At 35.4% G+C, this 27,676-nt stretch overlaps 1 protein-coding gene and 1 pseudogene across 2 annotated transcripts; one reads left to right on the top strand and one right to left on the bottom strand.

Moving 5' to 3' along the window:
• Positions 1-1,018: 1,018 nt before the first annotated feature.
• RAD21L1 (RAD21 cohesin complex component like 1) lies at positions 1,019-26,935 on the bottom strand. Of its 2 annotated transcripts, none has more exons than XM_061209181.1 (13): positions 26,792-26,935; positions 25,472-25,601; positions 23,802-23,895; positions 21,991-22,097; positions 17,621-17,791; positions 16,604-16,699; positions 15,524-15,634; positions 13,969-14,195; positions 13,638-13,737; positions 12,671-12,795; positions 10,578-10,673; positions 8,173-8,250; positions 1,019-1,207 (listed from the first exon to the last, which is right to left on the bottom strand). In XM_061209181.1, the coding sequence occupies exons 1-13, from the start codon at positions 26,933-26,935 to the stop codon at positions 1,019-1,021; spliced, it is 1,668 nt and encodes a 555-aa protein (XP_061065164.1). The 2 variants fall into 2 exon arrangements, with proteins under 2 accessions (XP_061065164.1, XP_061065165.1); XM_061209182.1 differs by having other exon boundaries at positions 10,578-10,670.
• On the top strand, positions 2,228-3,322 carry LOC133103387 (small ribosomal subunit protein eS27-like; annotated as a pseudogene).
• Positions 26,936-27,676: the final 741 nt, after the last annotated feature.

Here is a 27,676-nt window from a genome sequence, read left to right as displayed (position 1 = left end):
AGGAATCTATACATGTAAAATTCATAGAACCGTGCACCAAAATTAAAAAGTCAATTTTTTCTGTGTGCTGATTAAAACTTAAAGGAAATTTTTAAAGAGGCAATTTTGACATTTAAAACTTATAGTTAATACATTCAAAGGGGCCATTTAGAATTTACTCTGTAGCATAATTCCAGATACAAGAGTATTTTAGACAGTCCCACAGGCTTCATTTTACAGCAGACTACGGAGCTCACAGACCATTACATGAAAATTTCTTAACTTAAACTTCAACTAAGAAAAAAAAAAAAGAATGGTTTTAATGTCAAAAATGCTCAGTAAATACCACATAAAGAACATTTATTTTAGTGACCTTTACTTGAATTGTAGCTGCAGACAACATGCTGAATAAGTATCCATTAATTTTTTTAATGTTAAGAAGCAGTTTTGCTGATACATAAATAATGGTCATAATAATCATTAAATAGCATATAAACAGGTTGAATGATCTATTATTAGACTAAAGCCACTCAGATAATTAAAAACTAAGATGAATTTTATAACTCTTCAATTAAGATATTAGATTAAAAGCCAGGGCACATCAAATCAAGAATGATATGCATTAGAATCAAATAAATTATTGTCTGTGGGGAAATAAGAAAGTGTTAATTATTAATTAATCCCATAAAATTTAAGTAAATAATCCAATTTTTAAAAAATCCTTGAATGTTTCTTGAAGGCATATAGTATTTTAAAAATGTATTCTAAATGCAACATTCAAGTCAGGGAAATGGTAAATGATATGCATTCAAGTCAACTAAGTTAAAATATTACTTAGCTATAATTAAGTATTTCTGTAAGCATATAGGTTTCCAATTCTAGCTATGATTATTCTGAGCTTACAAAGAGGAAATAGGAGATCAACCTATCTATGAAATGGATCAGACCTTCAGCTGCTTCCAGACAGCTTTGGCATTAAACTGAACAATCTATAAAGAAATTCCAATGGCGACATAAATCTGCATGTTCTGGATTTCCTTCACATTTTATGGAACATTGGTCCCACTGTAGCTATAATATCTGCATAGGGAGCACTCTGGCTCAGCTCAATAGCTCTCTGTTTTTTTAGGACAAGAAAGCTATAAAATTTGGCTGCAGCTTGTTTTCGGTCATTATTTCTGCAGAGCTTCATCAGACTAAAGTACTGCATTCCCATCTTGTTGGATTCCTGGGAAAACAATTATAAAAGAAGAAAGGAAAGGGAAACAAGATGATTAGAAATAAAGCAGGCTGTGGATGCATAATGAACAACAAAATATTGATATTTTTGATAAGTGACTGTGAAATTCTTAAATGGAGAAATGCAAATGACTCATTAGGAAACATAAAAAACGTCATAGGTCATTGAGCACAGCTTGGTTCATTGAGAAAATACATGCAAAAGAACTCTAAAGTGTTACACAAATTTCTAATGTGTTATACAAATGTTAGGTCTTAAAAAATTGATGTTAACATAAATGGCTCCTGGAGAAAGTGTAAATTAATTTAGACTTGCAGGCAGAAAAAAGTCCACAGGACCTTGGGAATCTTCAAAATCAATGAAAATTATCAGCCTATCAGGCTTGTTTTCTTTAAAGGTACTGCAGGATGGGGGTGACTAAACAACTCTAGTGGTAAATGTAATGGCAGGGGAATATGACTAAATACATCTCCCAGTTTCTTTGCACAGATTAAAAAGATGTTGGATTCACTATAGGACACCTGTGAATCTACTAGAAAAAACTGAGGTACAATAAAGTATTTAATTAGACTATGTACTTGGAATCAGATTTCTAGAACAGGAGTATTGTTTTTTAGTTAGAAATACTGTGGTGAATACTGGTCAGTATCCCTGTGAGTACTGTACTAATTTGATAGCTGTGAAGCATTTTTTTTTTTTAAATAACATATACAAGGGTTTTTTTGTTTTGGTTTGGTTTGTTTTTTTTGCCAGTCCATAACATTTAACAAATTAATAAGTTAAATAATTTATCATACTTTATCTCAACCAAAGGAGCAGCCCAGTGTCAGCAACCTTTCAGAGATGGCATGCCAAGCCTTCATTTATCCCCCGCTCTTGAGGAGACAAAATGTGGATTGGGTGGCTTTTTCCCCAGGGAGAGAGCAGGGACAGCCTTCTCAATTTCAAGAATCCTTTTGAAAAACACCCTGAGAGGATTATTCTGTTTCCTCCAGAAATTCCTCTAAAATGAAGGTAAAGGAATAAAGGAAGGAGAGAAATACAAAGTGGAAGACTATCAGACTTAGAGAAAGCCGAACCCTACATGACAGCAGAGAGGAAAGCCAGCAAAAAGCAAGCCAACATGAGATACAGAAATTTGACCCTGTTTGAGGAAAGTCTTTTAGGAACTTATTTGGAGAACAAGGATTTTTGAGGAATGCACTAACCATTCTGCCTCTAGACTGAGTTTCTTGCTGGCTGTTCTAATCTATAGATCCCAGACTTGAACTGCAACATCCAATTGGATTTTCAGCCTCCATCCAGCCCTGCTCACTTCTGACTGGCCAGACCCTACAATCTGAATTGGCTTGAGCCAATTCCTTAATCTACCTTGTTGCTACTGCTTCTCATGACTAATAGGGATTTTGTACAATTCAGTGGTTTTTGTATACTGACCAAAAAAACTATTTAGTTTGTCTAAAGTCTGAAGTCAAGGGGAGATTCTGTCAGCAAGCAAGGACCTCTCAGTTCAGTCCTGAATGGGCTTTTCCTCTAATTGCAACTCAAAGCTTTACATCTGTCTTCCTGTCCCCATAGAGTTTACTTGTGCCACTAAACGTGTAAATGTGTATAGGCAGAATGTTACTACCCCCAGATTCTCTAGTTATTTAATATATTCTACAACGTCTAATATATCACATCCTTAAGGCCATCCATCCGTTTATCTTTACATTTCAAAAATCTGGACATAAGGCCAGCATATACTTCTGCTCAGTATTTAATGGTGAAATTTAAGTACAATAAAACATGAAAACTGTAAAAAAAAAAAAAAAAAAAAGCATTTCCAGCAGTGACAGCCTCCCCACGAGTACGTGCCTCTTGCAAAGGATCTCCTTCATCCCTCTCCAAAAGAGAAGAGGAAACATGAGAAGAAGCACCTGGTCCAGAGCCCCAATTCCTACTCCATGGTTATGAAATGCCCAGGATGCTATAAAATCAACAATATCTCTAGCCATGCACAAACAGTAGTTTTGTGTGTTGGTTGCTCCTTGTTCTCGCCAGCCTACAGGAATAAAAGCAAGGCTTACAGAAGGATGCTCCTTCAGACAGTAGCAGCACTAAAAGCATCCTGAATCAAGATGAGAGGGATACCATCCCTATAAACACACTTGAATAAAACAAAAAACAAAACCCCAAAGTGAAACAAAACCTAGGAAAACCTCAGGAATTGTAGGCAGCAGTACGTCATAAGCTGGAAATGAGGGGTGAAGCTAAAAACATGAGAGTTCCTTAAAAGGCTACTTGGGAACAGTTAGATCCTCAGGTCTACTCCACCACCTCACAGAACCTGAAGACCACTACTCCCATACCTAGCAGGAAGCAGGAAGTTGTCTTTCTGGAGATATCAACCAGTAAGGTTCTAGACTTGGAATAATAGGCACTGTGGATGGTGGAGGAGAAGTGTTACAGACTGGAGGAATATGGGAAATTCTTATGTCTAAACAGTGAGACTGCCAGCCTCTCCCTTACTCCCTTTGGTTCCTGAACCACGGGCATCATGCTTATGTCTCCTAGGCAGTAGATCTGAAGATTAAGCTGGGAAAAGTGAACATTCCAAGGAAAAAAATCCTATAGATAATGATGTGTGTGTGTGTGTGTGTGTATTGGGGGGGGCACCACCCAATTATCTCACTATAAAGACCATAAGTCTACAAGCCCCATCCATGCTTATCTAAACTCCAATCAGCTTTTTGGTGTCTCACTCTTTAAAAAAATAGAGATCTAAGAGACATTTGGATAAAATTTCTAACATTCAAGAGCAGAAAAGAATGCATTCAAGAGAATCACTGAGGAAACAGACAATACAGGCAGCCGAAGAAAAGTATAACCTCTGAAAATTAAGAGAAGATACTGCATCCACAAAAAATGATTAGGATGATATTGAGAGAAAGCATCAGTGATTGCTTGGGGATGGGGGAGGGGGACAAGTGGGAGAGATGGGACAAGGGACTATCAAGAGACACAAGGAAACTTCTGGAGGTTGTAGATATGTTCACTATCTTGATTTTGGCGATCGCTTCACAGATATATACATACGTCAGAATTTATCTAACTGTATATCTTAAATAGGTATGGTTTATAGTTGTGTTAATCATACCTCAATAAAGCTGTTAAAATAAATAAATAAAAAGATTAGGATGCCATAAAATAAAAGAATAATTAATAACTAAGAAAAAAGTCCTAGAAAACAAACAAAAAAAAGCAATAAAGATGAAGTTGAAGAAATCTTCTAGAGAGTAGAAAAATAAAAAGACAAAATTAACACAGGGGGTAAAAGATTTTTTAAAAAGTAAAGGTGCAATTCAGGAGAGCCAACATCTGACCCATACGTAGTGCAGAAAAAGAGACTAGATTAACAAGGAGGAAATCCAAGACGTACAAAACAATTTCCAATGCAAGAACATGAACTCTCAGAATAAAGAATCTATTACATGTTTAGCACAATAAATGAAAAAGACCCATACCAGAGCACATCATCATGAAATTTCAGGCCACTGGGGATAAAGAAAAGATCTAAGAGCTTCCAGAGAGAAAATAAAGGTCACCTATAAAAGACCACCAACCAAGCGGCATCTGACTTTTCAATAACAACACAGATGCCTAGAAATGTTACAAAGCCTTCAAGATCTGAGAGGTATTATTTTCAAACTATGTTCAGATACATCCAATAAAGTTAAAGGTAAAATAAAGACATTTTCAGACTTGTATGTAGGGTCTCTATCTCCTATGAACTCTTTTTTTTTTAAATTAATGAATTAATTTATTTATTTATTATTTTTATTCATGGCTGTGTTGGGTCTTCGTTGCTGCGCGCGGGCTTTCTCTAGTTGCGGTGAGCAGGGGCTACTCTTCGTTGTGGTGCGCGGGCTTCTCACTGTGGTGGCTTCTTTTGTTGCGGAGCACGGGCTCTAGGCGCGCGGGCTTCAGTAGCTGTGGCACGCAGGCTCAGTAGTTGCGGCACATGGGCTTCCTTGCTCCGCGGCATGTGGGATCTTCCCAGACCAGGGCTCGAACCCATGTCCCCTGCATTGGCAGGCGGATTCTTAACCACTGTGCCACCAGGGAAGCCTTTTTTTTTTTTAAATTTTATTTTATTTATTTAGTTTTTATACAGCAGGTTCTTGTTATCTATTTTACACATATTAGTGTATATATGTCAATCCCAATCTCCCAATTCATACCACCACCTGCCCTCCACCCCCCACCCCCCCACCACTTTCCCCCCTTGGTGTCCATGTTTGTTCTCTACATCTGGTCTCTATTTCTGCCCTGCAAACCGGTTCCTCTGTACCATTTTTCTAGGTTCCACATATATGCGTTAATATATGATATCTGTTTTTCTCTTTCTCACTTACTTCCTCTGTATGACAGTCTCTAGGTCCATCCACGTCTGTACAAATGACCCAATTTTGTTCCTTTTTATGGCTGAGTAATATTCCATTGTATACATGTACCACATCTTCTTATCCATTCGTCTGTCGATGTGCATTTAGGTTGCTTCCATGACCTGGTTTTGTAAATAGTGCTGCAATGAACATTGGGGTGCATGTGTCTTTTTGAATTATGGTTTTCTCTGGGTATATGCCCAGTACTGGGATTGCTGGTCATATGGTAATTCTATTTTTAGTTTTTTAAGGAACCTCCATACTGTTCTCCATAGTGGCTGTATCAATTTACATTCCCACCAACAGTGCAAGAGGGTTCCCTTTTCTCCACACCCTCTCCAGCATTTGTTGTTTGTAGATTTTCTGATGATGCCCATTCTAACTTGTGTGAGGTGATACCTCATTGTAGTTTTGATTTGCATTTCTCTAATAATTAGTGATGTTGAGCAGCTTTTCATGTGCTTCTTGGCCATCTGTATGTCTTCTTTGGAGAGATGTCTATTTAGGTCTTCTGCCCATTTTTGGATTGGGTTGTTTGTTTTTTTAATATTCAGCTGCATGAGCTGTTTATATATTTTGGAGATTAATCCTTTGTCCGTTGATTTGTTTGCAAATATTTTCTCCCATCCTGAGGGTTGCCTTTTTGTCTTGTTTATAGTTTCCTTTGCTTTGCAAATGCTTTTAAGCTTCATTAGGTCCCATTTGTTTATTTTTGTTTTTATTTCCATTACTCTAGGAGGTGGGTCAAAAAAGATCTTGCTGTGATTTATGTCAAAGAGTGTTCTTCCTACGTTTTCCTCTAAGAGTTTTATAGCGTCTGGTCTTACATTTAGGTCTTTAATCCATTTGGAGTTTATTTTTGTGTATGGTGTTAGGGAGTGTTCTGATCTCATTCTTTTACATGTAGCTGTCCAGTTTTCCCAGAAGCACTTATTGAAGAGACTGTCTTTTCTCCACTGTATATCCTTGCCTCCTTTGTCATAGATTAGTTGACCTCCTATGCACTCTTTGTCTCGGAAAATTATGAGAGGATGTTAACCACCAAAAAAATTCAAGATAAAGATCAAAGCACCAAAAATAGGGGAACTAACATAGGAAAGAGACAAAGGAATTCCCATGTTATGGTAAAGGAATGTCCCAAGACAAAAACTGTGGAGCAGACCTAGAGAGCAACTAGTCTAGATTAGAACAAGAGGAGGATGAGCTCTGGGAAGGATATTTTCAAGAAAAAAAAAAAGGAACTGATGAATCAATTGATGTATTTGACCATACTAAAAGGGGTTTTATCTTATTGTCAGAGAGTTTTGAAAAAGAATTAAGGATGGGTATATAGACACTAAACAAATGGGAAAAATGAGGTAATGATTAACGCCAAAATAAAAAACCCATCAAGTTGACAAGAAATGTAATTATGCTTATGAAGCCTCAATTTAAACTAATTTTTACATAGTGGTGGCAACTGATGGTTGTCCCTTAATATCCATTCTCTTCTTCCTCCATAGTAATAGAATTATTAGCTGGTCCCATGGTTGCCAGATAAGGACTACATTTCCCAGCTAGATGTGGCAAGGTGATTAAGCGCTAGTCAGTTAAATGTGAAAAGTGATACATACAATTTCTGGGATGTACCCTTAAAGGAAACTTTGCTGCTGATTGGAATGCAGACATGGTGGATAGTTAGCCATTTTGGATCCCAAGAATAAAGAAAATGAGATAAAGGGAACCTGGGCCTCTGACAACTTTGTGAACATAGCTGCCATACCAGATAGTACTCTACCTGACAGAGAAATAAACTTCTATCTTTTTAAGCCACTGACGTTTTGGCTCTCTGTCACAATCAAACCTGCATCATGACTATTCTAATTATAACACTGTAAGCACTGAATACTGTGCTGAAAATAGACTGGGGTGGGGGAGATATAACTAAGCTAAATTTTCATTTTCTTCTGAAAGAAGTCAACAGATAAAATATAAAGCTGAAATATTAGGAAAGAGCAGTAAGAACATGTAATTAGAAGTATAGATTTGAATACTAAAAGAAATAGTTTATATAGTTTCCTCTGGTAAGCAGAACTTAGGAATAAGGAGGGGTGGGACAAAAGACTTGTGTGTTTCCCTTTCAGCCTTAAGCATAGTACTACTGAACTTTCAAAATTATATACATGTATTATTTTGATAAAAATATAAGTTAAATTTTAAAATTATCTGTTTCATTCTTAAACTGTTATAAATTTAGTTTCACATTGAGAATTAGTTGACAGACTGCTAAACACGAGAATGGGACATAGAATAGATGTCTAGGGACATGAAAATGGGTAAGAATTGATTAGAACATGTAGGCACTAAAAACAAACTCACATTTAGCCTCGGGTATACAGCTTAAAAATCATTTCACTCTAGTGTAATTTGGCCTCAACAAAAACACAATGAAAATTGTTTTATTTTTATTAATATTTAGAAGGTTGAACTCAACATTTTACTTATTTTTAAAAATAAAAATAGGGTTGACAAACCCTACTGTCTTACCCGCAAGCTATTTAACATCTGAAGTATTCTTCGATTCCATCTCTCTGCCTCAATATTTTGTTCATTCCCCAATGACTCCTGTTTGAATAATTGATATAATATTTCATTTAACCAAATTTTACTGAATGTTTACTATTTGCCAACCATAGCGTTAGCTGCCACAAGAAACACAACTGTAACACTGGGTCCTGCCAAATAAGGAGCTTATAGCCTGATAATTGAGAGAATAAGACTAACATACAAGTATAGCTCAGTCTTTACAGGATTATATCTATACTCCCAGGCTATCTTCTGACAAGGGTTTCCAGAGTTTGAGATTCTGCCATCTCTATTGGTGATGCATCCCAGGCATTGTGCACTTACTTTTAAAAGTAAAGATGACCACTTTTGGCTAGGACTGTCCCAGCTCTGGTCAATCTGAACTCAGATGACAGGAGTAAACAAAAAGCTATAGAAGAACTACCTCGTAAAGGCCTTCATATGAATTTATCTGGTGATATAAAAGCTGTAACAATAACTGATGTTTAGTAGGTTGTGTACAATTGGGTTAGGAATCTTACAAATTTCAAGGGTGCCTTGTCCGAAAAAGATCAACCCATGGCCTTTCATGTTATTTGAATAGATTCAGTCTTTTTAGTTTTTAGCCACTTTCAGAAACACCTTAATTTTTAAAAATTGTAGAGTTGAAATCCCTTCACAGGAACTCATTCTAAGCCCTTACCAACTAACACCTTATAAGCTGAGAACAGAACTGGGCATAGGAAAGGTGCTGATGAGTCTGATAAAAAAGCAAGTCTACAAAGGGTTGGGGGAGGCAAATGGCAGTGGCACAGATCTGACCTACTTTATAATTTTCCCAACGCTATCTCTGACCATGAAACCTAACAGCTTCTGTGTCACCCTTATCACAGCTCCACTGTTTGTCAAGCTTTTGTGTATACCTCTGGAGCCCAGACACTTCTTAAAATTGCATTCAATTTCATGGACTCCAAGATGATTTCAGAAAGCTTCAGAATATCCTGTATGATATTTTAAATCTTTTGAGGCTAAGGGGACTGCCAAGTCCCCATTCCTGCTAGCTGTACTGGCTTCCTGGTTCTGCCTATACAGCATCCTTTCTTACATTCCAAAGATACTGATCTGAAAATATGGTCAATTTTATTCTGAAGAGTTTTCTTAATTCCTCCAGGTAAAATTTATGTTTATTCCTTTCTGGTTTATTCTGGGGTAAACTAGTTCACCCAATTACTAACGTTTATTTTATTGTTAAATATGCAAATGTATTTTTCAAATGTAAAAAGCAATGGCCCAACTCTTTGTTAAAGATTCATGAGACTGCAGCTTCACCTGTATTGCACAACTAAACCAATCAGGAAAAGGCTCAGAAAAAAATAGTCTGTGCATTTTGCTGAAGCCTATCCACTTGATCTATCTGGACACCCTACAGCTGAGTCCATTGTGTGGAAAGCCCTGTGGATTATTAAAACAGCTGAACTTGTGCTGTGTTGTGGTTTTCTTGACCATGTATGAAAATAACCTGTGTCTAGAAGCAAAGAGAAAGGCGAAAGTGACTCAACTCTCTTCTGGCTCAGCTGTTTGGATGTTTCAGGTAAAAATTTCATGTATTTATTCTGTCCTAGATTATCCAGAGAAGTCAGTCATATGAAAAAAAAATTTAACAGTCTTGGAACTCATTGTAAAGATAATTTATTTAAAAACAAACTAACATTAGGCATTAGGAGGTGTTTTGATATTATTTAACTAAGAAACTTTTGTTAAAATTCATTACAATCTTAAAAATGCCTTCAGCACTATGGGACAAGGACTAGAGAAATAAGACAGTAATCTATATGGAGTCAGGTGAGTCACATGTTAGCTCTGGCTTTGCTACTGACTTGTGGTCCTCTGTGCAGACCATTCCCTTTTTCTGATCTCTAGAAGTCTTGAGTCAGACCTTGGTCTATATCAGCCAAGGTCTTGGTATAGACCGTGAGTCATTGTTTTGGGAAATAATGCCCATACATTTTTCTTTAAATAAAATGAAATTTCAAATGCCCTAGGACATAGCCATAATGTAACTCTGCTTCTTTAGAGATGTTATAAGAATAACTTAAAACAATGATTCTCAACATTTTAAACCCATGACTACCTTTGCTAAGCAAAAAAATCCCATACATTTCTTTAAAATTACTTAAAGTTTCAAAATAAATTAAAGAATAAAAGATCAAAGCAATTCTGAATATGTTTTATCAAGCTACTCATACACATCTTTGTTAAGATCACAAATTTAAATTGTAATTTTAGAGAGTAACATGACAGCTAAAAACAATTTTTAGGTAAATAAGGTGTTAACTATTTAGGAACAAAGCTTTAAATAACATTCTCGAGACTATACATGTATTTACCAATTCAATTGGACAATTTTCAATTTCTTGTGCTAAGATGGCATTCATTAAAGATGATTCCTCAGCAGCTGAAGATACCATTTCAGCAATATCCTGCTAAATCAAATTAGGGAAATATAGGTAAGTTATCACAGTAGTAGTAGTCATCACAGGAACAATCTCATTTTGTTAAATGCTTTAATCACATGGATGCTCATTTCTAAAACTAATTTAAAATACTACCTGCATTCTCAAAATATTATTTCTGAAATATCCCAAATAGGCAATACCTGACTTAAATATTCCTGTTTTCTTTATGCCTCCCACAATGAAGAACTTGCATGTTCTGCCCTCCTTGCTACCTATCTTTTCCCTTCCTATTTCCCTCAACACTACAGATGTCATATCAAAAGTCTCTGCTGCTGCACGGCTAAGACCACTTTCTTTGAAGCAGTTTGTCTTTGCCCCAGTCCCCTACCTCTATTCTCATGCCAGAACCAGGTGGCAGAGGAAGAAGACCTGTAAGCAGAGGGAACGAGAATGGGGGAAGGGATATTAATATCCCTACCTAGGGCCATGACAGGATTCTTGCCACTGCTGCTGGAGCTGCCACTAGTAAGAGGGAAGAAAAACTGTGTCCTCTGGAAGGGGACCGAAGACATAAAGGAAGACGGAAAAAGAGAAATTCTCCATTCACCAACACCCTCCTTTCTCATTGCTATGGAAGCTGTTGGCCCGTTTTTCATCTTCAGCCTGTCTCCAAGATTCATTCCCCAGCTGTTATCTGTGATTGTGATTAAGTTAGAAGCTTCCCACAACATAGCTTACTTGATTTTTCATTTTAGCTTTTAAAAATTTTCATGAGTATGAGGTTGCATTTTATTCCTTAATATACATGTTTGTGGAGCCCTATCATGTTTTTTCCCTTTTAATTTCTATGAATATTCTACATTTTAGATACTCTCAATTGTGCAGTTATTTTACAAAAAATTGTTTGAATTTTTGAAAGATTTGAAAATGATTACCAGAATCAGTATTTTTCTGTCCATTTAAATTGACCGTGCTTCCATTCCTGACTATTTCGTATCTGTTCACCATTTTTGGAAGCAGAATAAGAATGGAATTGAAGGTTAAAGCATAAGTATAGGGTAAAGGAGTAAAAGGTTCAAAAGAAGTAGTGCAACAATCTTTCCTTCACTCCAAGCACCAAAATTTTGTCACTATGTTAAAAAATAATAAACTAAACAAGCTTGCCTAATCATAATTTCAGTAGGTGCATTCTAAGAAATGTCTGAATCCAAATAAGGAAGAGAGTAGTACTGGCAACCCAGTATCTCAATATCCAGTATATGATCAAATTAAAACACATTCTGTTTTAATGTATTATGAAATTGTCTTTCCTTCCAAGGGCATTCAGTTTCACTGTGGATTGACTCTCAATTCCCTGAGTGGTTATCAAAATACAGTGATGATGGAACAAACCAGAAAAGCACTGGTTTATTTTTATCTGGTGTGGTATAATATTTACACTTGTACAGTCAATAAAGTGACATTGGGAAAATATTTTACAGCACACTGTTTCCAACTATATTTTTTTAATAACTATGTTTTTCAATAAAAATTATGTCTTTAAGTAAAAATTAAAAAAAATTTTTTTGGTCATAGATCTTTGGTCTTTCAGATTCAAGGCTAAGATAATTGGTGGGTCTAACACATATTATTCTTAGAGTTGGGAAGGGTGAACTTATGATCAGAAGCAAAACATAGGTGTATTTTCTAGAGTCCTAAAGGATTCCACGACATATTGAATGTGAGACCTCAGCATATAACCAGATTCAGGTATAATCATTTATTCAGTGTACCATGCAAAATACTATTTCAGTATGAAACTACTTATCTTGTGATTTACTATCCTAAACTTCTAGAAAATACTGTTCTGCAGATGGAAATTATGTTTTACCCTGTAGTACTGCTACATACTAAAGAAGTTATAGAATAACATAAGATGAAATATAAACTATAAATATAAGACGATATACCAGAGTCTCAATGTTCCTTCACTGTATGTGTCAGGAAGATAATAATATTTTTATTACTCTCTTTGGTTAACTTACATCAGAGTTAATATTTTTATTGGTATCCTCACGAGAGCTACACTTAGATCCATCAGTCGCTTCCTTCCAAGTTTTGGATTGACTTAACTCTTGCAGGGAATTTGGCTCTTCCATCATGGAGGTCTCTGAATTATTAAGGAAGTAAAAACGATGTCACTAAAATATCTTTCAAACTTAAAATTGGAATATGGTTGTTACAAAAGAAAACTTCTGACAGACAACTTAGAATCCAAGAATTTAAGGGTGCACAAACTTTCTTATAGCACCCCAAGTCTCACATATTTATCTTCCCTTTTCCCTCATCTGCCTCTTTATCACCTCTACTTCCCATGTTCCACCACCTATCTCCTCCACACTCGTTCCCACACATCTAACTCACAAGACAACATGGATATACCAAGCCCATCTTAGTATATTGTTCAGCAGATTTTAATGCCTTCAGTAAGCAGAGGTTCACTCACCACATAAGTTGGCTTTATTATTCCTTTATAATAGTCACAATAATAATTCATTATTAATATTATTAAAATTTCATGTATCCTCTAGGTGGATAGATATATCTATATCTCAGGTTAATTGTATTGTTTAAATGCTATTCTTATCACTAAGTGATTTTTCATGTTAGTTGTCTTAAAGTGAAACATTATCCTACGAGATATAAAAATTTTCTTTGTTGAAGGCTTGTGAGTACTGCCTTTGGGGGTGGGGGAGGTGGGAAAGAGTGAGATTAAGAATAGTCCACATAGTATATATACTTCATCTTTTTAAGGTAGTTTGTTGGACAAAAATTAATCCACATAGAAGAATGCAATGCTGATCTAACAATTTCTTTTAAGTTCAAGTACTCTTCTAAGAGCATTTATACTTGGGAATATGGAATTGGATCCCATCTTAATTTTGAAATGTAAAATCAAATTTTTGTTTCTACAACATTCCCCTCAACACCAACAGAATTAGGATGTCTCACCTACTATGTTTTTGCTTCCCATTTCTTCCCTTACTGACTCCTTCTGCATCAATTTTCTTCCAAGTTTAAAGCCAGAGGACACAAAGCATTTTGTAAACAACTGTAAAAATATACATTTTTGTTTCTCACTTTTGTACAAGTAAAGCAATTCAACAAAATACAAGCGTATATGCTAAAAAGTTAAAACTATTATTCATGCACACACATCCAGCAAATTAATTCAAAAGGGGGTATTTTTTTACAAGTTTAAATTCCGTTGTATATATGAATATAAATATGTATTTATTTATCACCAAACATTGCACCCATGTAAAAGAATGGAAACTATTACCATTTTCAGTTCAGCATGAGTCAGATCCTGGGTAGCAGTTGACAGAAGTGTGTCTGCCCCTCCCCTCTGCTTCCACATCATCAACCTTTGGGTAGGAGGTGCAAGTTCCAAAACCATGAGTGTGTCCGTAAAGGAAGTAAGCTGTCTATGCATAATTTTGCTACTGATCTCCTTGACTGGATCTATGAGCAATTTCCTCTTTTTGCCTTTTCTTTTTTCAGCAATGTCTAAATATAATAAATACATACAAATGTGATAGGTTGTACAACTTTGTATAATGATATTCTAGGCACTGCATATCTAAGAAATGTCTACCACAATACAACCTACAGAGTTGACTTGGGAAGAAAATCCCCTTCTCTCTACTGAAAATTATGTTTTATATGGTTTTTGCACAGCTAGTGTGTCTCAGCAGCCAAGGGTTAAAACATTTTGTAAAGTGCTTAGGAGGCAGGCACCCTGTTGATCTACTAAGTGGACAACTGAGAAATGTGGAGCAGAGAGTATATTGAGAGGGAAGTCACTCAGTTCTGAAGTTCCTTAAAATATCTACCTAACAGGATAAATTTTTAAAACATTAATTTGTATTTGTCCAGTGTATTTTTCCCTCCCCCATTGAAATTCATATACAAATTCCAAGTAGGTAGTTAGGGCCATGGGATTTTGCTCCTTAAACTAATTTGGCCAGGTAGAAAGTAGAAGTCAAGCTTTTCCTTAGTAAAGATGCAAAAGGGGAGTGGGGGGCAGTTAGATTTTCTGGAATGGGTGAAGATCTGCGATCAGATGGAGCCAAAGGAACTTGCTTGCTGATGTGCCTCAGTAAAATCTTGGGAATATGACAAGATTCCAAAGGGGCTGGCTGTGTGATGACTCCAGAGGTTATGTAGGCTGGGACACTGGGTATCACAAGGTGGTGTGGCTGATGACCAGAGGTTCCCTTCCACCTGCTGTACCCCTCCCCCAAACTTTGATACTATACACGGCTCAGGGCAGATAGGGGAGGTTTGCAGATTGAATTTCTTGCCAACCAAGTGGGATAGAGGCTCAGAGTTGAATTTCGTAAAGAAAAAGTTGAATGCTTTATTCTTTGCATGCCTGAGTTTATAAACTGAAATATCAATTATACTACTTAAAACTAGGATATTCTTAAAAGATCTAGTTATATATTAGATTCATATTCAGTGCCTCTATTCCGATCCTTTTACTCTGTCTTATTTTATATTGCATGCTTATTTATCTCCTGATCAGACTGTAAGCTTCTTAAAAGCAGGAACTATGTCTTCATTTCTGTGCCCAGAATAATGGCTTGATAACTATTGGAACTGAACTCTGTTTTACATTTTCCAATTTCCCAAGCTGGATAGATGGTTTGACCAGGACTGAATATAATGAAAGGACCATCCCAAATTTTCTTCACACTTTTCCCTTATTGTATTATAAATGTTATTACTAGATTGACTATCTCCTATAATATTTTAAGAATTATTAAAATATCTCAGGGTAAATAAGGTAGTAGTGCATCAAAACTAAAAATAAAAACATGAATGACTCTGACCTGAAGTATCAATTGGGTCAAGGGTAAATCCTTCCTCTTCATTTGATAATGTGGTTTCATCCATTTTTTCATTTTCAGGTGGACATACACACTCTGGATTATCTGGTTCTACTAATCAACGTTGCCATAAAAGGATTTATTAAAAAAAAATAATGGTTATGTTGCAAACTAGAGGACTGTATGAGAATTAAAGTGAAAGATAAACTAACTGTAGATTTATATTGCTAACTGGAGCCACATCTGAATTCTTAGAATCATGTATTTAATAGAGTTGAAGAGATTCAGAGATTATACAGTCTGGGGCCCGCAGTGTTCAGGTGAGTCAAGTAGTATCACCCTCTTTTGCACCTGTCACGTCTAAGGCTGGGCTACAGTCACATCAGAAGTGAAAACAGAGGTAGGAACCACAATAAATGATTGACATAAATTTGACAATATGTCTGCTAAAAAATTTATGTTCTGTTCATGATTAGCTGACCCATAAAGAACCACACATAACTAAATTTTTATTGCCTCTTTTTACATTTAAAATTTCTACTACTGTGTTAGAAAGCAAATGTAACATCAAAAAGAGTGAAAAATCAAAATGGGGCTAATCATTCTTTTAATTCTTAAGAAAAATCAGACTACAAGACTTCAAATCATCTGAGGTACTTTCACATCAATTTCAAGTAGAAAATATCCCCAAATTTGTAACTTCTATCAAATTATATATAGATTGTCAAGCTATATTAATATTAATGTGATATTAATAATTAATAACTATGTTAATGTCAAACATTAATGATGTTTTACTATGTAACATATATTATTTTAATGATTCAAAAGCAGGGTATTTTGGCAGAGTATTTAAATGTGCTCTCATAACAAATAAACCCAATCCCGATTAAATACCCATCATTGTACTTTTCCCAGAATTTAGTTTTCTATTCTATATTATCTAAAGTCAGACTAAGAGTTTGAGGGACAACACTCTTTATTATCTTTCACTATACTATACTGCTACTTAAACCCATAAGTTTTAAGGCTTAATTTGAATATTAGTATCTGTTCACATTCTACACAAAAGAAACAACATACCCACTATAGTATCGGGAGGCTCAGGAAGCACGGAAATTTCTCTATTTAAATGCATGTCTTCTAACAGGATATTCTGATCATCTTGCAATAGATTGTCTTGAAAACACAATAAACACTTTGGTTATACAGAGTTGAATCTGTCATTTGTTCACTAAACACTTGACAGTATTGCATGCAAGGAGTTGTGATGGGATAAAAAAATGAGTGAACCCTACTTAATTAGATTTGACTGGTTATATAGACTACCACATTTCATGCAGTATGACATAGAATTTTATATATTTAATTTCCTTTCCTTTATTAAAAGTCTATTTTTAAACGTTTATTTCAGGAAATATTTACTAAACTACCAAGATAGTAGCCTTGTTACAAAGCCATGTTTAGATTTCAAATTAAGAAGTAAAAGTTTTCAAACTCCTTTGGTAGAGATCTAAGGTAGAGCCACTATTTTTCGTAGTTTTCAAATTTCAAAAAGTTTGCCATAACCAGCCTTTTACTGTAAAGTAGAGAATTAAAAAAAAGATTAGATATATAATGGTCAGTATCTTTAAAATTAAGTGCATTTCGATTTCCCAGTTTTCTCTATCCTATTTCTATGATGACTTTATAATAATATCATAATATAAATATAAAATAATAATATAAAATGCTGGACAGATCCTTTAGAATAGCTGTCCCACAATTTCTGCTAAAGAAAACAATGTTTTCTAGTATACAATCTAGTATATTTTGTGAGGAATATATTTACCTCACTTCTTCCCCTCTAAAGACTAGAAATTTGTAAAAATAAAAACAAGAACCTATATGATCAATGTGTTTAAACAGATAGCTATTTACTTGGAACTAGCCTAAATTTTTAAATATACCATAGATTCTGAAAACTTGTGTAAAAAAATGTGTTGACCTATATGACACAGAAGCATATCTGAAATTTTAGTTTGATGTAATAAAACTTCCAGTATGTTATGTAATTTGACTGAAACAAATATCCAATTTCTATATGACCAGATAGCATACCAATCATTTCTCCTGCAGCCCCTTCATCTCCAAATCCATCTCCACTGTCATAGAACAGAAATATTTCTCCAATGAGGCTTCCAGAACTTTGTTCAACTAAAGGACCACTGGAATTTAGCAATATGTTGTCATCAAAGAAGCTATGTCTTCTGAGAATTTCAGGTTCCTCCTCTAAATAAATACATATAATTAATATTGAGTTAGTCATAGAAACACAGAATTTTAGGGTTAGAAGCTAGAATTTAGATATCATTTTGAATAGCTCCTTTCATTTTACAGATGAGAAAAATGAGAGCTAAAAATTTATTTGAATTGTTCAAAGAAGACATACAGATGGCCAGTAGGCATATGAAAAGATGCTTAACGTCACTAATTATTAGATAAATGCAAATCAAAACTACAATGAGGTACCACCTCACACCGGTCAGAATGGCCATCATTAACAAGTCTACGAATAATAAATGCTGGAGAGAGTGTGGAGAAAAGGGAACCCTCTTGCACTGTTGGTGGGAATGTAAACTGGTGCAGTCACTATGGAAAACAGTATGGAGGTTCCTCAGAAAACTAAAAATAGAATTACCATATGATCCAGCAATCCCACTCCTGGGCATATAACTGGACAAAACTATAATTCAAAAAGATACATGCACCCCTATGTTCATAGCAGCACTATTCACAATAGCCAAAACATGGAAACAACCTAAATGGCCATCAACAGATGAATAAAGAAGACGTAGTATATATATATACAATGGAATACTACTCAGCCATAAAAAAGAACAAAATAATGCCATTTGCAGCAACATGGATAGATCTAGAGATTATCACACTATGTGAAGTAAGTCAGAGAGAAAACAACAAATACCATATGATATCACTTATATGTGGAACCTAAATTATGGCACAAATGAACCTATCTACAAAGCAGAAACAGACTCAGAGACATAGAGATCAGACTTGTGGTTGTCAAGGGGGAGCGGAGGAGGGAGACGGATGGACTGGAAATTTGGGGTTGGGAGATAAACAACAAGGTCCTACTGGATAGCACAGGAAACTGTATCCAATCTCCTGGGATAAACCATAATGGAAAAGAATATTAAAAAAAGAATGTATATATGTGTAAAACTGAGTCACTTTGCTGTACAGTAGAGATCAGCACAACATGGTAAATTAACTATACTTAAATTAAAAAAAGAAAAAAAATTATTTGAATTATTCAAGTCATTCTGCTAATCAGTGGAGACTGGATTTCTAGTCTAACGCTTTTTCCAATACAATAAGCAAAAATTGCAAAAAAATATCAGGATAGAGTTTTTAGTGGTGGTACAGTTTAATACTTCCCAGAAGGTTATTATTGACAGTGGAATGATTTCTTCTACCTTAGGTGGGTCATATCCCACTTGATCGAGTATTATTTCATATTATTTCATGGACAGTTGCTTGAGTTGTTTGTCCATAAGGGGGGATTGGAAAATAAGGAGTATGTCTGCCTTCTAAGTAATGGAAAGGTAGGTAAAATATTAAAGAATGGGCTTATAACATTTGTTCAATAAATATTTATTGAATGACTAGGTATTAGGCAATATGCTAGGGGTTGGATACAGCAGTAAAAAAGATAAAACCTGGTCAGCTAACATAAACTGAGTGGTTACTATGTGCATTGTATTATGTAGTAGAGGATACTATTATAATCCTCATTGTACAGACAAGGAAACATCTACAGAAAGGTTTTCGTAACTTGCACACAGTCACACCCTAATAAATGATAGAGCCAGGATCTGAAGGCAGCAAAGATAGTAACGGTGTTAGAATTCTGGCAAAATGGAGACTAATGAGAGAAGACTCCTAAGACACTGACAGCAGCAGATAAAATAAACTCCCTGCTTCAAACCGACCTGCTTCCAGACTGGCTGTCAGTACATGCATATTCTTTCCCTTCCTTGGGTTTGAATCTTTGGGTCCAGAAGTCTGAAACCCCAGAGGTCAGAGTCTAGAAGTCTGAAATCCCAGAGGTCAGAGGTTGGTCCTCTCCTTCCTCTAGCAACCCACGTCACTGCTAGTCAGTAAAGAAACTCATGAAGCATCGCTCACTGGAAATTTTTCTACAGGCCTACATCTTCTAGAAAGAAAGAGCTAAAAAAGGCAACCTACATTGTATTGGACTAAAGATTTGCTCAATAGAAAAGATTAACTTTTCCAAAAGAACTAAAAATATTGTTCACATCTTCCAGGTACACCTTGATAGCTTCCAAAAGAAAAATCAGTCTTGGTCAATAAGATAATAACATTTATGAACAGACAGTATATGCTGATCACGGAACATCATGAGAACCTGAGAGTACACCAAAAAATTAAAGAAATAATCTTTGTTTTCACTCTTATACTATAATCCAGAATAGGATGGATTAACATTAAATATTTCTTAGAGGACATTAGGTTTGAACTAGTTTTTGAAGGAGAGAAAATCCCTTACTGGTAGAGAGTACTAAAGGAGAGAATAAGGGAAATAACTGTGATGTTGCTAGTAATATCCTGATTTTACATATAGGGCAGTAAGGCTCAGAGAAGCTAGGTGATCTGCCCAATATCACACAGCAAATCAACAGAGGAAGCCCAGATTCAAACCCAGGTCTGTCAGTCTACTCAGGACATGTTCTCCCCACTTTCTTGAATTGTAGTAGACAGAACTGAGAACAACTAAATTGTATTGGTTGACTGGTAAGACATTTGCTTGACTAGAGCAAAAAGTCTATATTAAGGTAAAACTAAGTTAATAAAGATGGTGATAAATTGGTAGAGGGCCTTGAGGAGAGGCAGGAGTATCTATCAGGAAGTTATAGGGACCCAAGGCACTTAAGAAGAGAAATGTGATGTGGAAAAAAAATGGAATTTAAGGATAATTCCTCTTGCAGAGCTGTATAAAATGTGGGGCCTGGAAGAAACTGTGTAGGAAGGTATACAGCACTTCAGCACTTTAGTACTGGTGAACTAAATATATATATATATTTAGTACTGGTGGCTAGGGAAACAGAAAGAATACCTAAGAGACATTTCCAATTTTTTTTTTTAATTAGCACTGGTATGAAGCTTATAGAAAGCATAGTTAAGAGTGATCCTAAAGTTTCAGGGCTGAAGAAGAGCAGTAGCATTTACAGGGAAATGTGTAAAGAGTATCTTGGGCAGTAGGAAATATGATTAACTTTTTACCAATGTGTTACATTTCAAGGTTTGGGGTAACAGCCAGTAAGGGATGCGTGCTACTCAAAGTAGGGTCTGTGGACGGTGTTGGTCCACAACAGAGTAAATACACAAATTAGAGGTAAATGTTTACAAAGTTTTAATATAACGTTGCAGAGTAATTTTATACATGTTGGATCTAATAACAAAAACTTGAGGCTTACATGTTGATTTTTAATTAAGTTTTTAAATTTTTCTAGTAATTAATTTTTATTATATTCTACAAAAGTATCATTCCATGACAGATAGGAAATTGACAAAAATTATAAAACTGGTCCTTCACCACAGATCATTTGAGAAACACAGCTATAGATCATACAGTTATGGAAGGAGAGTCAGGATGAGAAGTGGAGGTTATGAGGTAGCTCAAGCATTACCGATGCTTGATCACCCTCCTCCACCTAAGACAAATTTAGGCCAGCCTTCTCCTATGCTCACTGCTTTGGGCACTATAAGAAAGTCAAAGATGAATGTGACACAGATCTTACCCTCATGGAGTTTTCAGAACAATACAGACCAATACAATAAATATCATGATACAAATCAGAGAGTGGTAAACGCCATAAAAAAGAACAAATAATATATAGTTAAATTACACCATATAGCTTTAATTCTAAAATACATTCAACACTTTGTTTCCCAATCAATGTGTATTTAGTGTGTATTTTCTCCTCACTCCCAAGCTATTTTAAAATCTGTTATTGATATCATATTTAGAGGAAATATATTTTGAAGGCTCTGTATGCAGCACATGTGTAAAACCTTGTGTATATGTTAACTACAGCAACTGTTTATTTATATGTCTCTCTCCCAGCCTGAAGCTCCTTGAGAGCAGGAAGTACTTCTTTAAACTTTGTATTGCCCATGCCTGTGATAGCACCTGACATATAGTAGACATTCAATAAACGGTTGTACACTGAGAAGGGAAGCATAGGCTAAGCCTGAGTCTTGGCATTGACACCTATAGTAGAAAAAGGCAAGAATAAACTTATTGGGGGGTTACATTTATACGTCAAAAAATTCATTCTAAAGATATTTCTACTGGCATAGAAATAGCTTTGGCATTGTTTTAATACAAAAATGCAAATATAATTGATTATGACTTGTAATTTTAATTTCTCAAATATTCTCACCAAAGCTCCCAGCGTGGAAAAGTAGATCATTGCCATAATCTTCTCTAAGTGTGATTTCTTCTGGTTTGCTTTGGTTCTGAGTAAAGTGTTCTGAAACATCAATAGCACTATGGAGAAATATAAGATTGAGGAAAACATGTGAACAGAACACAATGATTTTGCAGTATACCGCAAAACAAACAAACACACTTAAACAAAAAACATGTTTTATTATAAAAACAAAGGAGAATTTTATTTTCTCAGTAGTATTCCTTACAAACACTAGTTCATTATACATATGATATAATGAACTATGATCTCCAGATTGTCAAATCCAATGGGCAAGTCTCAGCCCTTATCTTACTTACCATACCCAACAGCATTTGAAATTGATGTTCACTCCCTTCCTCATGGAACACATTCTCCTCTTGGCCTCTGCAATACTACTGTCTCTTGATTTTCTTCCTACCTCACTGGCTGTTCCTTTTCCATCTACTTTATTAGTTCTTCCTCATCTCCCAGATTATTAACTATTAGGAATGACCCAACATTCAGTCCTCAGACCTCTCTCTCTCTCAAAACTACACTCATTCCCTCAGGGATTTCTTATGACTCATGGTTGAAGTTCCATCTACATACTCACAACTCTCAAATTTATATATCCCATCAAACATCTTTCCTGAGTTTCAGACCCAGATATTCAACTACCTACCTACTCCCCTTGGATGTGTAACAGGCATCTCAAAACCTATATCCAAAACCTAATTTACTTCCTTTACCTTGCCCTCTTTAAACTTGCCATGCTCTGGTTATCCTAATCTCATTAAACTGGTAACTCCATTCTCATGCCAAAAATCATATAGTCAACCTTCACTTCTCTCTTTCTCTTCAAACTATATCCAATCCTTAGCAAATTCTGTCAGCTCTGCCTTCAAAATATATCCATAATTTGACTGCTACCACCTTGATAAAATGAAGACTGAGAACTGATCACAGAGACTATCATCTCTCGTCTGGACTTCTTACTGCAATAATCTTCTCACAGGGTCTCTGCTTCCTTCCTTTCCCCCTTATAGTATGTAGCCAGAGGAAGCATGTTGAAGTCAAGTCAGATCCAGTCACTTTCCTATTCAAAACCCTCCTGTGCTCCCTATCTGAGTAAAAGAAAAGTCCTCATTATAGCCTATGACACCCTCCATCATCTGCACCCCAGCTACTTCTTTGACCTCATCTCCTACCACTGGGCCCTTCATTTACTCCACTCCAGTCTCACTTGCCTCCTTGCTGTTCTTTGAATAGGTCCAACATGCTCTACCTTAGAGCCTTTCCATTTGCTTTACATGGAACATTCTTCCCCACATTACTGAATGATTTGTTCCTTCATTTCCTTTAGATTTCTGTTTGGACCTTATTAGAAAAGCCTTTCCTGATCTCTCTATTATTTTATTTTCTATTTCTCTTCATAATGCTGATCATCTCCTAGCATACTATATATTTACTTGTTTGTTTATTACCTGTCTCCCCCAACTGAAATATAAGATTCATGCGGCCAGGAGCTATCTCCTCAGTGCCTAGAACAGTGCTTGGCATATGGCAGGCACCCAACAAATATTGAATGAATGAATATACTGTCAATATTGCAAACTATATTCAGCAAATATAATGATGCATTTTTGGTTTTGTACTTCGAAATTTCACACTAAATTTAAGTCTTTGTCAACTGCATGTGTACTTCAGTTGTTAACTATGTTCCATCTGCATTCATGAAATCTGAAAATGTAAAACAACAAAATATCAGGAAAATCAAACTGAAGGAAAATAAAATAATTTACTTCACATTTTGGGGATCAAAATCATGAAATTCTTCTGGCAATGTGATCGCATTGTAAGCTGCTTCGAGATTCTCTTTTGGAAGGTCAACCAGTCCTGAAAAGGATAAAATACCACATTCGATAAGCCATGATGCTATATAAAATAAATTTCCAACTAAATCTCTACTTTCTCTCACTGGACTAACTGCTTAGTCTCCTAACTGGTTTCCCTGTATCCACTCCTGCTCCTCTTCAGTTTCTTCTCTACAAAACAGCCAGAGTGATATTTTAAACATGAAATTAGATCAGATCACCCCCATACGTAAAATGACCCAGGGACTTCCCTAGTGCACTTAAATAAAATCCAAATTTCTAATCAGGGCCCTGTATCCCTACAAAACCTGTAGGCATCATCTAACAACACCTTCCCGTACTCACTCTACTCCAACCGTACTGGTCTTTTTGCTCTCTGAATGAGTCAAGCACTTTACCACCTCAAGACCTTTGCTCTTGCAGCTCCCTCTGCCCAGAATGCTATTCCCTCATGGACTTCTTACATGGCTGGATACTTCTCATTCTTCAAGTCTGAGCTTAAATTCTATCCTCTCAGAAAGGCTTTTCCCAATTAGCCTAACTAAAATACACTTCTCTCTTATTTTCTGTAGTAGTACTCTTTTTATATTCCTTCATAGCACAATCTATAAAAATTATAATAATTTTTTTAGAAAACCTTTTTCATTATCTGATTTTCTCACCAGGCTCAAAGGGACCTTATTTGTCTTGTTTGTCCTTGTATCCCAGAGCCTAACATAGTGTTTCACACAAAGTATGAGATCAATAAATATTTATGGAATATATAAGTGAAATAATGAACAAATTTATTTCATTGAACCATATTTGATATAATTATAAATCTACTAAGAGATTCTACAGATATTTTAAATAAAGAAAAAAAAACCTTTTCAATCCTGATTCACCCATATTAATTGAGGGAACAGTATGTGCAAGGCACTGAGACAAGCACTATAAGAGATTCAGAAAATAAGTATGACAAAGATGTTGCCTTCAAGGAGCTTGCAGACTAGTGTGAGAGGCAAGGTCTGTACCTAGATAAACATAATACAAGGTGGAAAATGACTAAAGTCTTAAAACTAAAATTAAAATTAAATAAAAATTTGAAAGTTTTCTATTTATGACACATGTAAATCTCTAGCACTTTGGAATGCCTAGAGATTTTCTATAATATTTCATAAATAGCATGCTATGGTACTTAGAGTCTTGAGAATTGTGAAAACAATGACAATTATTGATATCTAGGTTTTGTCAATCACACTATTTCTAATTTATCTCATAAAGGCAAAAACAGATATGGCAAACCAAGTGACCCATTAAAACTGAATAACAGTGTTTCTTACACAAGTGTGGTAGCATTAAGTATATTTCTTGTGTAAATATGCAGGAACATTCCAAGTTTTTGAAAGCATAACCTCTTCCTGCAAACACAGGAAAAGAGCAAGGAAAATAATATAATTTGTTCTTAACCATGGAAACTTAGATTCAGTCAGAAGGAAGTTTACATTCACCATACTCACGCTGGAATTACAGAGTGCTGCCAATTAAAAGAGCCCACCCAAAATAAAAATGCAAAAGGGAACAAAGACGAGTGAGACAAATCAATATTGCATGTATACCTGGGCGAAATGTCATCTTCATTTTAAGCAATGCTTCACTGCAATCTGCCAAAAGATATTTTGCCTTCTTATTATAGATTCGAACAACTCCCAAAAGAAGGTGTCCTGAAGTTCGAAGTGCAATTTTCACCTTTCAAAAATTTTTTAAAGTATTAGAATATTAAAAATTAGATTCATAAACTCTGTTCTTTGAAAATTATAAAATAATAAGAATTTCTTCTCTTTAAAAAGCAGACATTTTGTATTCTTATTTAAGGTGAATCACTTAACTTTTACCTCACCTTGTAAAATGATTAACTTTTTTATTCAGTGAAGATAATCTAATGTGGCATTTAAGTGAAGTATGCTATTACTGGTTTTATGGGAAGTATATAACCTTTGCAGTCGGGCAGACTTGGGGTCAAGCCTTGGCTCAGTTGCTGTGGCTGAGTCATTTAACCTTCCTGAACTTCAATTTATTAATAATGGCTACAATTTATTATATACTTATTTTGTGCCAGGCATTGTCCTAAGAGCTTTTCATACACTAATTTATTTAATTTTGACAACAACCTCTATTTACAGAAGAAAAAACTGAGACTCAGACATGATAAGCAGCATGCCCAAAGTAACAAAACTATTAAGTGATAGAGGAGGAATTAAATTTAAATTTGACCAACTCAGAAGTTCATGCTCTTAATTACCACACCTCACTGAGGCTAAAAGAAGCCTGTCTCACAGGGTTATTGTGAAGATTAAGTAAACTAATGAACATACATAAAGTCTAGCCCAGTGCCTGACACATGGTAAATTTTCAATTATAATTCATCCTTCTCTCAAGAAGAAAACTACTTAACCTATAAAAATATTAAAATGATATTTTAATGCAAATTCTAATAGCTTGTTATAGTGTTTTATAATGAACATAGTACCTTGCTTATGAAGTGATTTCATATATATTTTGATTTATACTCAATCCTCCTTTCTTTCTACTCTCCCTATTCATTCACCCATTATTTTTCTAAGAAATACTCATTTGGTACCTACTATGTATACAGTATTTTGTTAGGGAATAAGAAACAATCACAAAATATGTATAAAACATGGCCTTTATCCTTCAGGATCCAATCAATTTATGATAAACATATAAAAGAGTTAATTACCAACAGAAATCAATATACGTTTATGTCCAGACAATAAATGCTATAGGAAATAAAAAAGAGAAGACCATTTAAGAGTAAAGCTTCCTTGGAAACATATTTCATGATATAATGTATTTTAATTCCTTTCCTCTCCATAAGTCATAGCAAATACATACTATAATTTTAATGAATAACATACCTTAGGTGAAAGAATTTTTTCAATGGTTATTTCTAGATTACATTCAAATACATGGGCCTTTGTGAGTTTCTTCTCCCAGTGAGCTGCAAGCCAGATTTTGGCCAATGGCCCTCGCTTACTCATAAGCACATGTGTGTAGAACATGGTGCCTGTATTCCTTAGTAGTATTTAATGAACTAGAGAGAACATTAAAAGACATTTAAATTTTGATACAAAAATCTTTTAGTGCTATTTTACAGCAAGCAAAACCATTTTTCATTAATTTTATAAAATAGATTATCTTCTAATTCAATGCATTATTCAATTCAAATTATTTTCTTATAAAAAGAAACTTTTATTTAAAATACAAAACTATATTGGGCTTCCCTGGTGGCGCAGTGGTTAAGAATCCGCCTGCCAATGCAGGGGACACGGGTTCAAGCCCTGGTCTGGGAAGATGCCGCGGAGCAACTAAGCCCGTGCGCCACAACTACTGAGCCTGCGCTCTAGAGCCTGTGAGCCACAACTGCTGAGCCCGTGTGCCACAACTACTGAAGTCCACGCGCCTAGAGCCCGTGCTCCGCAACGAGAAGCCACCGCAATGAGAAGCCCACGCACCACAACGAAACGAAGAGTAGCCCCCGCTCACCGCAACTAGAGAAAGCCCGCACGCAGCAACGAAGACCCAACACAGCCAAAAAATAAATTAATTTTAAAAAAAAAAGAAAAGAAACTATAGGAAAAGAATCAGAGGAAGGGAAGAAAAAAAAGAATCAAATTTAATGTTTTGAAATAAGAATGGTAAAAGAAAACCTTCACTTAAAGACAAAATAATTATGCACATTTCCACAAATTGTACTATTCTCAATAACATCATAAGGCTCCAGTATTAGGCAAAGGGATGTC

This window comes from Eubalaena glacialis, chromosome 13 (genome assembly GCF_028564815.1).
Source record: "Eubalaena glacialis isolate mEubGla1 chromosome 13, mEubGla1.1.hap2.+ XY, whole genome shotgun sequence".
In the NCBI taxonomy this organism is placed as follows: domain Eukaryota; kingdom Metazoa; phylum Chordata; class Mammalia; order Artiodactyla; family Balaenidae; genus Eubalaena; species Eubalaena glacialis.
This window is presented reverse-complemented; position numbering and strand designations above follow the sequence as displayed.